General features: G+C 47.3%; 1 protein-coding gene across 6 annotated transcripts in view; it reads right to left on the reverse strand.

The window, feature by feature from the left end:
• The window catches only part of ralgapa1 (Ral GTPase activating protein catalytic subunit alpha 1), a 53,844-nt gene that overhangs the window by 15,997 nt on the left and 25,347 nt on the right, over positions 1 to 12,500 (reverse strand). For all 6 annotated transcript variants that reach the window (XM_053632294.1, XM_053632298.1, XM_053632300.1 and 3 more), the window contains 6 exons: positions 11,798 to 11,932; positions 11,467 to 11,650; positions 9,245 to 10,184; positions 5,888 to 5,959; positions 5,684 to 5,807; positions 4,862 to 5,017 (listed from right to left, as the gene is read on the reverse strand). In XM_053632294.1, the coding sequence (XP_053488269.1) occupies positions 4,862 to 5,017; positions 5,684 to 5,807; positions 5,888 to 5,959; positions 9,245 to 10,184; positions 11,467 to 11,650; positions 11,798 to 11,932 (1,611 nt within the window). The remainder of the gene's footprint in view (positions 1 to 4,861; positions 5,018 to 5,683; positions 5,808 to 5,887; positions 5,960 to 9,244; positions 10,185 to 11,466; positions 11,651 to 11,797; positions 11,933 to 12,500) is intronic.

Here is a 12,500-nt window from a genome sequence, read left to right on the forward strand (position 1 = left end):
TCTCTGTCCCTCTCTCTATCCATCTGTCCTTCTCCCACTCTGTCCTTCTCAGTCTCTCTATCCCTCTCAGTCTCTCTATCCCCCCCTCTCTCTCTCCCTCTCACTCTCTCCATCTCTGTCTTTCTCTCCCTCCTTCTCCCTGTCCGTCTTTGTCTCTTGCTCTCCCTCTTTCACTGTCTCTCTCTCTTTCACTCTGTCTCTCCCTCTGGCTCTCTCTCCATCTCTGCCCCCCTCTCTTTCTCTGTCCCTCTCTCTATCATCTGTCTCTCTGTCCCTCTCTCTCTCTATCCATCTCTCTCTATCATCTCTGTCTCTCTGTCCCTCTCTCTCTATCCATCTCTGTCCTTCTCCCACTCTGTCCTTCTCCGTCTCTCTATCCCCCCCTCTCTCTGTACCCCCCCTCTCTCTCTCCCCACCTCTCCCCCCTCTCTCTCTATCATCTCTGTCTCTCTGTCCCTCTCTCTCTCTCTGTCCCCCTCTCTCTATCATCTCTGTCTCTCTGTCCCTCTCTCTCTATCCATCTCTGTCCTTCTCCCACTCTGTCCTTCTCCGTCTCTCTATCCCCCCCTCTCTCTCTATACCCCCCTCTCTCTCTCTCTCTCACTCTCTCCATCTCTGTCTTTCTCTCCCTCCTTCTCCCTGTCCGTCTTTGTCTCTTGCTCTCCCTCTTTCACTGTCTCTCTCTCTTTCACTCTGTCTCTCCCTCTGGCTCTCTCTCCATCTCTGCCCCCCTCTCTCCCCCCCTCTCTTTCTCTGTCCCTCTCTCTATCATCTGTCTCTCTGTCCCTCTCTCTCTCTATCCATCTCTCTCTATCATCTCTGTCTCTCTGTCCCTCTCTCTCTATCCATCTCTGTCCTTCTCCCACTCTGTCCTTCTCCGTCTCTCTATCCCCCCCTCTCTCTCTCTCCCCACCTCTCCCCCCTCTCTCTCTATCATCTCTGTCTCTCTGTCCCTCTCTCTCTCTCTGTCCCCCTCTCTCTATCATCTCTGTCTCTCTGTCCCTCTCTCTCTATCCATCTCTGTCCTTCTCCCACTCTGTCCTTCTCCGTCTCTCTATCCCCCCCTCTCTCTCTCCCCACCTCTCCCCCCTCTCTTTCTCTGTCCCTCTCTCTATCATCTCTGTCTCTCTGTCCCTCTTTCTCTATCCATCTCTGTCCCCCTCTCTCTCTCCCCCCTTTCTCTGTCCCTCTCTCTATCCATCTCTGTCCCCCTCTCTCTCTCTTTGTTCCCCTCTCTCTCCCCCCCTCTCTCTCATCTCTGTCTCTCTGTCCCTCTCTCTCTATCCATCTCTGTCCCCCTCTCTCTCTCTCCCCCTCTCTTTCTCTGTCCCTCTCTCTCTATCATCTCTGTCTCTCTGTCCCTCTCTCTCTATCCATCTCTGTCCCCCCCTCTCTCTCCCCCCCACTCTCTCTCTCCCTCTCTATCATCTCTGTCTCTCTGTCCCCCCCTCTCTATCATCTCTGTCTCTCTGTCCCTCTCTCTCTATCCATCTGTCCCCCCCCTCCCTCTCTCTCGATCATCTCTGTCTCTCTGTCCCTCTCTCTCTATCCATCTCTGTCCCCCCTCTCTCTCTGTCCCCCCCACTCTCTCTCTCCCTCTCTATCATCTCTGTCTCTCTGTCCCCCCCCTCTCTATCATCTCTGTCTCTCTGTCCCTCTCTCTCTATCCATCTCTGTCCCCCCCTCCCCCTCTCTCGATCATCTCTGTCTCTCTGTCCCTCTCTCTCTATCCATCTCTGTCCCTCTCTCTCTATCATCTCTGTCTCTCTGTCCCTCTCTCTCTATCCATCTCTGTCCCCCCCTCTCTCTCCCCCCCACTCTCTCTCTCCCTCTCTATCATCTCTGTCTCTCTGTCCCCCCCTCTCTATCATCTCTGTCTCTCTGTCCCTCTCTCTCTATCCATCTCTGTCCCCCCCCTCCCCCTCTCTCGATCATCTCTGTCTCTCTGTCCCTCTCTCTCTATCCATCTCTCTCCCCCCCACTCTCTCTCTCCCTCTCTATCATCTCTGTCTCTCTGTCCCCCCCTCTCTATCATCTCTGTCTCTCTGTCCCTCTCTCTCTATCCATCTCTGTCCCCCCTCTCTCTCTGTCCCCCCCTCTCTCTCTCCCTCTCTCTCTTTCTCTGTCCCTCTCTCTCTATCCATCTCTGTCCTTCTCCCACTGTCCCTCTCTGTCTCTCTATCCCCCCCCTCTCCCCCTCTCTCTGTCTCTCTATCCCCCCCCCCCTCTCTGTCTCTCTCTCTCTGTCCGTCTCTCTGAAGTGACAGCACTAACGACAGGTGATTGGTCGTCCTCAAACGAGCTCATATTACAGTCAGGCTCGTTAGTGCTCATTAAACTCGTTATTAGATTTCTACTCTCCAGTAAATGGAGGAAGAGGAAGACGGGCGCAGACAGACAGATCTGTAAACAGAACAGAAAACGAGAGAGTGATGAAGCTTGGAAATGGTGCAGGATGTCCGGTGTCTGTAGGGGTCTTTACTCTCACTGCTTTACTTCCTGAAAGTCTTGTTCAGTAAACTGTAAACAACTAAATGGACAGGCCACACCCACAAGCATTAACAGTGGAGACAGGCCACACCCACAAGCATTAACAGTGGAGACAGGCCACACCCACACACTAACATTGGAGACAGGCCACACCCACAAGCAATAACATTAGAGACAGGCCACACCCACAACCAATAACGCCAGAAACAAGCCACACCCACAACCAATAACATTAGCGGCATGGACACGCGCACGAGATGTTAATGCAGGGTTAATTTTACTGTTTAAAATGTCCTCATCTGCTGATATCATTGATGAACTTCTTTCGTTTCATTTTGCTCTCTGTACTTCACGCCCTGTTCACTACAGCAGCGTGTGGATTGGGACGTGGCCCGTACTCTCTACAGCCTCATTTATTCCAAACACTATCTCCTTTCTCCTTTATCACATCTTCCCTCCATCCACACCATGACTTTTACACCTCAGACAAGCAAGAAAATCTCATTTCATCATAATTAGCCTTCTTTAAAAAAAAAATCATTCAGGTGGTCTTGTGCTCAAATTCAAAACGTGTACAAAAGCAGGTGGATGTGAACTGGAGTCGAATCGAGAGCGCGAGCGTGAGATAAGAGGGGAGAGAGAGGAAGGTAGCTGTGAAAGGAGGGCGGTGTGGGGCTGTTATCCACCATTATTTGCTCCTCTTTTCTCTCGTGCTGAGGTGAAAATGCTGCGGGCCGGGAACACAAAGGCCGAGCTCGCTGCAGGTAGCAAAGCAGGTCGAGGTCAGCGTGGCTTTATGAACCACTTCAACCGGCACAGGAGGAGCTGGGACTCGCTCTGAGAGACACGCACACATTTCTATCCTTCCCTCTCTTCTCCTCTCACGCAGTCTGTCTCGCTCAGGGGTCAGAGGTCAACGCAGCGAGTGGAGAAAAGCTGTTCTGCTTGATCTTTTGTGGGTCTTTAAAACGACAAACCGTGTTTTTTATGGCATAGAGAAAAAGATCTAATATTTACACAATATCTAGAACCACAATTCATAGAACTGTACTTCATGAGTTTTATTTTGTTATCAATGCTGCAAATCAAGGTTTTATATTACATATATATATATATATTATATTTATTATAAATTATATTTATTATTCAGTTCTTATAATCATCAACGTTACTACTGACTCAAACCTCAAGCTGACTCAAACCGACCCAAACCTCAAGCTGACTCAAACCTCAAGCTGACCCAAACCGACTCAAACCGACCCAAACCTCAAGCTGACTCAAACCTCAAGCTGACCCAAACCGACTCAAACCTCAAGCTGACTCAAACCTCAAACCGACTCAAACTGACTCAAACCTCAAGCTGACCCAAACCGACTCAAACCTCAAGCTGACTCAAACCTCCTCGAACCTCAAGCTGACTCAAACCTCCTCGAACCTCAAGCTGACTCAAACCTCCTCGAACCTCAAGCTGACTCAAACCGGCTCAAACCTCAAGCTGACTCAAACTGACTCAAACCTGAGCCTATAAATAACATCAACTTCAATCTCGTGATTTACTAAATAGAAAAATAAATAACAACGGAGTCAAACTATTATCACACACATTTACATAACAAGACTGATATGTAAATAGTTGGATTATCGTTATAAAATAAATCGTGCTGTAAAAAAGTGTGAGAACCCCTGGTGGTCTAGAAAGAGAACTCCTGACAAAAATGAAAAAACATCATCAGCTTTTTAAAATAAAATAAAAACCATCATTTAGTTTCTGGTTTTTTTCTGCAGATTAGAAAAATAAAAATGAAAAGTTGTGTTTTAAGAGTTAATGTAACAAAACGTGGGAAAAGTGAAGGGGTGTGAATACTTCCTGCACTGTAAATAATCGTAACCAATCTGAAGATGATGAAAGTCTTAAGAAGCAAAAAAAAACAAAACAAAAAACAAAAAAAAAAAAAAAAAAAACGTAAAGAATCCAGAGGAGAAATGTTCGAGCCATGACAGAAGATGATGACGTCTCTATAAACGCAGAAAAGGGTTTGTTCTGTTCAACAATAAAGAGGTGGAGAAGATGAAAGTGTTCTAATGGTCTAAAGTGGGATTAATGCCTCCAGCAGACGTCTGAGGATCGTAGACGTAAGCGACGTAGTGTTTATCGTCGCGTCTTCGTCTGAAACCGCTGATTATTTATTTACACGGACAACAATAAAACGTTCGCTCTCAGACATCACGCCCTGCGATTTCCTGCCCCGCCCCCTCAGAGCTCTCCCCAGATTTCAGTGTAAGAGACGGACACTTAGCCATGTCATGTTACACACACACACACACACACACACACACACGCACACACACACGGTCCTCTCCCCAGGTGTACCTTTTTGGTGAGCGAGTCGTCAGAGTCAGGGGGCATGCGAGTGGACACGTGGAACATGACCTCCACGGTGGACGTGGCGAAGTAAGGCATGGTCAAACCCGTACTCTTATTCCTCTGGAGTCCTCCCATGAAGCCACAGTGACTCGTCAGGTTCACCTACACACACACACACACACACGCATTTCTAAGACTCAAGTGTATTAAATGATGATTAAATGAGTGTCTCATGATGTACAGCACTAGAGACAACAACTTTAGCTAAGCTAAAGCTCACAAAACCAAAGTTGATTATGTTCCAATAATTCCAGAGGAAATAAAATATTAAATATTATTAGATGTGCAGCTCTACTCTCGGCCAATCAAAATTGACTTCAAGCCCACTGCAATGCCAAGGTAACCAATCAGGTTGCAGTTCCCACCCCTAATGCCATGGTAACCAATCAGGTTGCAGTTCCCACCCCTAATGCCATGGTAACCAATCAGTACGCCGTTCCCACCCCAATGCCATGATAACCAATCAGGTCGCAGTTCCCACCCCTAATGCCATGGTAACCAATCAGATCACAGTTCGCACCACTACTGCCAAGGTAACCAATCAGATCACAGTTCCCACCCCTAATGCCATGGTAACCAATCAGACTGCAGGACCTCACTCTACCTGTAAAGTATAGTTTAGCTATAGTTATCTAGACAGTATATTGTAATTACATCGTGTGACTTAAACACAGGGTTAAGATGGCCTTTACTGCACCATCCAGACTCGCCCGTCATGTTGCCACGGTGACTAAGTGGGTGTGGCAGAACAGAGAGGAGAGCTCTTACCTCCCATCCCAGTCCAGACACAAAGTCCTCGTACGCCTGACTGCCGCCGGTGTTGGACAGAATGGAGTGTTTGTCCTCCTGTCCCTCCGCCACGTAAAACACAGCGATCTTGTGTGTCTCTCGGCTGTGGGGGTCAAAACACAACACGTGACCCTCGGTGTCAACTTCAACCAACCACCGACACGCAGATGTTCAGAGACTCACCACTGTCTGGAGTCGAGGTTCTTCAGCTCCCTCAGCAGCTTCTCGTTCTTCTTCAGCAGGTGGAAGCTGCTCCTGTCGGGAACACAACACACACACGCAAATAAATAAACACATCACATGTGACCTCCATCATCATCGTCATCTTCATCATCCAAATCACTTCTACAGTACAAGCTCCGCCTTCAAAGCTCAGGCCACACCCCTGTGGGTGAGTAACGTCAAGACTGTTTTTAATCTCTCCATTTTTATAATCTGACTGAGGATTAAAAAATAAAAAACATGTTTAAGTAAACACTTCGTTGGGAACAGAATAAAACTACTGGGAAAATTCTACAGGATTTAAAAATAAATCACAGAATAACAGCGGACCCCACACACACACACACGTCTTCTTCATGTCTGTGTAATAAACACACTGACGCTGATGACGTTATTCTGAGACGGTAATCATTTAAACACGCTGGTTAGAAAGCTGCACACACACACACACAGGGGACTTCTGGTCGTTATGGTAACCACACTCCATGCGTGTGTAGAACTTTAGATCGGATTACAGGTAACACACCGATAAACACAGACTTTATACACAACTCTTTCTGCTCTGGAGCACACTACAGTGATGTTTATTAGAACACGGCCTTCCTAATTATCCACAGCTCTGTTTGTCTCACAGATTCCTGGAAAAAAAAAAAACAGACTCGTCCGAGTGCACTAGAACAAACACATTCTAAAACACACACACACACACACACACACACACACACACACACACACACCCCTGAACTTGATTATTTTCCTATATCATCAGCACGACTCCTGTCGTTTCGGTCCTCAGATACCACAGCAATACACCAACGATCACAGCTTTTATTTATTAAAGAACGCGTCGTCCGATTTTTTATCCGTTTACAGTTACATTTAAGTTACTTTGTGATGTCACGTACTTTACAGCAGCTATAAACAGTCGATCTCTCACCAGCATCGCCTCCCCCCCTCCCCTTTCTCTTCAAGCTAAAAAACCCAAACAAACCCACAGAAACCGTAAAGAAGCGTAACCTCCTCTGTCCTGAAGGTGTGGGAAAATGTAAAGTGACACAGCACTGACACTGGAGACTCCTTCCATACACACGTTACATAAACATCTTACTGAAAATGTCTGTTTACGCAGAGCGTGCGCTGTACACGTCCCTGCGAACGAGCCGTTACTATAGAAACGATACCGTATTACAAACGAGCGCGTTAATGGAAACCTGTCAGAGCTGCTGCTCTAGAAAACTAATCAACATTAAGTCTGATCGCCGGTCAGGATTCAGGAGCACAGTGGTGTAATTAACATAACCGGTGTATAATGTGGATGGAATGAACTTTATTTAATTCATTTAATGTATTATTATTTTATTCCTGTTCGTTAACACGGTGATAATGTTGGTTAAGAGAGCGTCCGTGTGCGCGTGTGTGTGTGCGTGTGTGTGTGTGTCCATCTCTCTGCTGCACTGTACTCATTCTGCTTTTCTGTTCATATTCAATGTGAAACGCCTGAAATGGTGTGAGATAATGCAACTCTTACTTTTCTCTCTTCTCTCTCTGCATGAGTCATGCGTAAAAGCCACGCGCCGCTCTCTAAAAGGACTTTTTTGTTTCGTGTTCTTTTTCTTTCGGGTAAAGAGGCCTCTTTATTAGCCTGTTGCAACGTAATGGTCTTCATTTTGCCCATTGAAAGCGAGCCATTTCAGGAGACGGGGTAAAAGAAAAAAAAAGAGAAAAGAAAAGGGAAAAAAAAAAAAAAAAAAAAAAAGGCAGCACAAAGAGCGCAAGCCGGCGTTCACAAAGCCCTCAGCGGATCGCGGCTCCTAAATGACACATGAACGCCCGGAGGACGATTCCTCATTAAAGAGCCGCACGCGCGCTTCTTCAGCCCGCTCCACCTTTCTAATAACGCCGGATTTTAAAGCTCGCAGCCTTTTATTCACAGCCCAAATGAAAGGCAGAGCAGACGACCGAGCCTTTAAGAATTAATCTTCATACGAACACACACTCACTCACTCTCTCACACACACACACACACACACACACACACGTTAGACAGCGCAAAAACTATTTTGCCTCAATGCACTTCAGAGCTCATGTATATCATAGAAATTAATGCCATTACATTACCGCCTCATAAAAAAAAAACAAGCCAATTACTGCTAATCTGGAAATATTCAGCTTTTTATACGGAGAAAAACGACAGCAGCGAGGAGACGGAGAAACGCACGCGGAGTGAAGGGAAGATCACATGAAGAGCCGATGAGGAAGGAAAATAAATACACACTGACTGTTTAGCACCGATTACAGGAGATGAGTGCACACACACACACACACACGGATGTCCATACCCGTTATCTGGCATCAACTGCACACTCATCTGTTTTAATCCATCCCGTTTATTACGTCAGGACTGACATGAGGAAAGTTCCGGGTATTCAGAGTTGGGTTACGCAGCTGCGTTAGTGTATCTTGAAATAGATCTAACAGGTGTCTCGTATCTCAGCGATAAATCACTGCTTTATTCAGCAGCACGCACTGTAGAACAGCCCTCGACCCAGCGCACACTGTCCGTTTACAGTCGATTTATTATATATCGAGGTCATGAAATCGCTTTTCATTCTAATGGTCGATTTGTTGAATAAATAAAAGAACATCGCTCTGCTGTGAAGAAGACGTGATCACGGTGTGAAGGATAATCTGACCCGGAGCTTTCAGAGAAACTTTAACTTCATTCGTCATTTTCTCCTCCGTGAGAAAAGCCGTATCTCTGATTAAACTCCTGGATTTTAACGCGGCGGTATTATTAACGGATGTACAGTGTGACGTTTATGAATTTAAATATTGTCCTTGATGACATTCCACCGTGTGTGTGATTGTAATTTAACGCCAAACATCAATTACAGCATGACATTGTGGATCCAACAAACAGCCAGATGGTGGCGCTGGACCTAACACTGCTCCTCACTCCAGCCGAGATCATGCAACAAACATGCGCTTAAGCTCAAGCTCAGAATCGAGTGTAACTGAGACTCTGTTTCATCAATGGACATTGATGTCTGTGTTGTAGTGTGTGTGTGTGTGTGTGTGTGTGTGTGTGTGTATGGTCGTGGTCCTCACTTCTCCCAGGAGTTCATGCCCAGGACGTTGAGCAGGAGTCTGCAGTAGGTGTGTGTGTGTGTGTGTGTGTGTGTGTGTGTGTGTGTGTGTGTGTGTGGTCCTCACCTCTTCTCCCAGGAGTTCATGCCCAGGACGTTGAGCAGGAGTCTGCAGTAGAAGGTGTGTGTGTGTGTGTGTGTGTGTGTGTGTGTGTGTGTGTGGGGTCCTCACCTCTTCTCCCAGGAGTTCATGCCCAGGACGTTGAGCAGGAGTCTGCAGTAGTAGAAGGGGGACTGCGGTCTCTGGGCCGTGGGCTCCGGCTGCTCCATCGCCTTCATGTGAATGTCGTTCCCGTGTTTGGCGGCGAAGTCCCACTCCTCTGTGCTCTGCTTCAAGATGGCGTTGATGACATCATTCTCCTGTTTCTCGGACACGCAGCAAGGGGGCGGAGCCGGGAGGTTCAGTGGCATTCCGGTTCTCTGGAGGCACTCTGGGCTCGAAGAACCCAAATACTGCAGCACCTCGTCCAGGACGTCTTCGCCGTCCTGAAGAGAATCCCAACTCGGAATCATTTCACGGCAGCGTCGCTTCGCTAAAGGCGCCATCGTCTCTGAAAGCGTCTCCTCCTCTTCCTCCTCCTCTTCTGCTTCTTCTTCCTCTTCCTCTTCTTCAACATCCTTGTCTTCCGAGAGGTCGTCTTTCTCATCCTGCTGAAGCGAGTCCCGCTCTGCGTCGTGGTCTCCGTCGCCCCCTGCAGGACTGGAGGGCACGTGCGAGCGCGGCGCTCGGCTCTGAGGAGCGCACTGTGGCGGGGCGTAGAGCACGGCCGAATCCCACGAGTGCTTTCCGGAAATGTCCCTGACGATGAGGCGGACGCAGGTGTCGGGGGCGACCAGCCCGGCGGCCATGTTGTCGTCGGAACGGATCTGGAGGCAGGAGAGCAGCGTGGAACCGTTCAGGACGAAGAACTGCAGGTTGGGCGTGTGGAAGAGCTCGGGAGCCAGGTCAGCACTCTGGCAGTACGGGTTGTCCTGGTTCTCACACACCTGACTGGTCAGAGCCGCCGGACCGCCCGCGCCCAGGGGGAAGTGGGACAGGTGATTCAACAGGTGAGACACTAGCGTCCGAGCGGCGATGGAGATCAGACCCTGCTGCATCATACGACTCCTCACTGAGACAGGGACAAAAAAACGAGGAGGAGTCAGTGAGAGACAGAGAGAGAGAAATGGGGATAAAGGAAGAGAAATAAGAAGAGTGAAACAGTGAGAAACAAAAAGAGAGAGAGAGAGAACGCGAGGAGAAAAAATAGGGATAAAGAAAGTAAGGAGAGTAAGACAGTGGGAAAGAGTGAGAGAGGAAGTAAAGACAGAGGGAGAAAGGAAGTGAAAAAGGAAAGCGGGAAATAAGAACTGGAAACAGAAGAAGGAAAGAAGAGAGAGACAGGAAGGAAAGAAAAAAGAAAAGAAACAAAGAAGAGGAGATACAGTGAAGCAGTGAGAATGACTGGGAAAAGAAGGTCATGAAAGAGAGAGAGAAAGACGAGGAAAGAAAGAGATGGAGAGAATGACAGAAAGAATGAAAGTGTGTGTGAAGAATACATAGGCTACAGAAAGAGAATGAGTAAGTTGGAAACTGTACTGTTAGCCCCGCCCCCTGAATGCCTGGTAGCAAACTTGCTAATCGCTCAGGTGTGTCTGCTCCAACATTTAGCTGAAAGCAGGTGGATGCAAGACACACTACACACTCCTCATCTCCATGATTCACTCATACACACACACACGGTTTTCGGGAAGGCTGTAACAGGTTCTGACTGAGGATCCCGGAGTACGCATGCCTCGCTCCGACTCGGCTTCATTACGAGCTGCAGAGCTCCTGCTGTTTACCAGAAACCAGTGCAGGAATTAAAGCAGCATGGGGCAGCGGAGAGAGATACAGGAACACACACTCGCATCACACTGAGCTGATTCAGTGTCTCACACTCCCCCTGACGAGCACCCCACTCCCCATTAACCACAGGAAGAGGAGGAGGAGGAAGAAGAGGAGGAGGAGGAGGAGGAGGAGGATACCTGCAGCGAACAACACTGTGTGTGTCCTCATTTTACATTCTCATATCACAATAATGACACACTGCTGCTGAGTTCTGGATCGTGATTGGTCAGAAGGTGTTGATTAGTTTTCTAGAACAGCAGCTCTGACAGTAGCGCAGGTCTCTATTAACACTCGCGCTCTAATACGTTACCGTTTCTATAGTAACGGCTCATTCACAGGGACGTGTATAGTGCACTCTCCACTAATAAATCAATGATGATGTGTATGGAAGTTTTCTGTAAGGAGGAATGTGTTTATGTAACGTGTATGGAAGGAGTCTCCAGTGTCAGCGCTTTTTAACAGTCATTTTTAATGAAATATATCATCACACGTATGTATTAGCATACGGATATAAATATAAATACCTTCAGTGACGGGCTGTATTTTAGACGAGCGCTCCGAGTCGGGCGAGTGCAGAGGTTCGGGCTCCTTCAAACCCTCCAGCAGTAGGAAGGGGTCAAAGGTCGAACTGCTGAGGTCGGAGAGATTCAGAGGGAAATATCGGGGATTACTGAAACTCTGAGTTCCGTACACACAGCCGTGCAGCACCTGAAAACACACACACACACACACACTTTAGAAACTTTAGGTCTTTTTCCCTGAGGATTGTTTAAATGATCTGATCAGCACTGAGAACAGGTGTGTGCACATGTGCGTGTGTGTGTGCGTGTGTGTGTGTGTGTGTGTGTGTTAGACCTTATAGATGGCACTGAGGACGGTTCTGTCTGATTTGTCTTTGTCCTGTGAGAGAGTCTGAATCGGCTGCAGCAGAGTTTTCGGAGGAAGAGCCATGACCCAGTCCAACAAACACAGCAGGAGGGACACTACCAGCTAGACACACACACACACACACACACACACACACACACACACACACAGAGGTGTTAGTTATATCCATGGATGAAACAGAAGTCTTCTACACAACACGGCTATTCTATACTCGTTTGCATTTTATAAATATTAAATAAATGTATTTATATGAAACGATTAACGTGATAAATGTATAATTGATAAACGTGATAAATCTGTGACACTCCTCTTCTCCGTTATCGTGGTTTTCAGAGAATCCTCAGAATCGGTTACTGGATAAAAGGAAAATATAATGTACGGGGGAAGTTGTTTACCATATATGGTGATTAGGGGGCGTTTCTTTATGCAAATGAGTGGGTCTGTGCACAAGCAGGGCAATTTAGAAATGTTAGGGATTTATCATCAGCGTCCATTTTGTACAGCTGTGTGTACGCACGTCTGATCAACGCCAATTTCCTCACGCATACCGGCACGTCTCACACACATTTTTTCTGCACGCGCTTTGATAAATGATGTATAATTTTTATGATTTTGAGCTGCATTGATATTACCCATCATCCAGCCCTAGTTTAAAGTGAATAATGTTTTC

The sequence above is a fragment of the Ictalurus furcatus genome, chromosome 9 (assembly GCF_023375685.1).
Source record: "Ictalurus furcatus strain D&B chromosome 9, Billie_1.0, whole genome shotgun sequence".
NCBI lineage: Eukaryota > Metazoa > Chordata > Actinopteri > Siluriformes > Ictaluridae > Ictalurus > Ictalurus furcatus.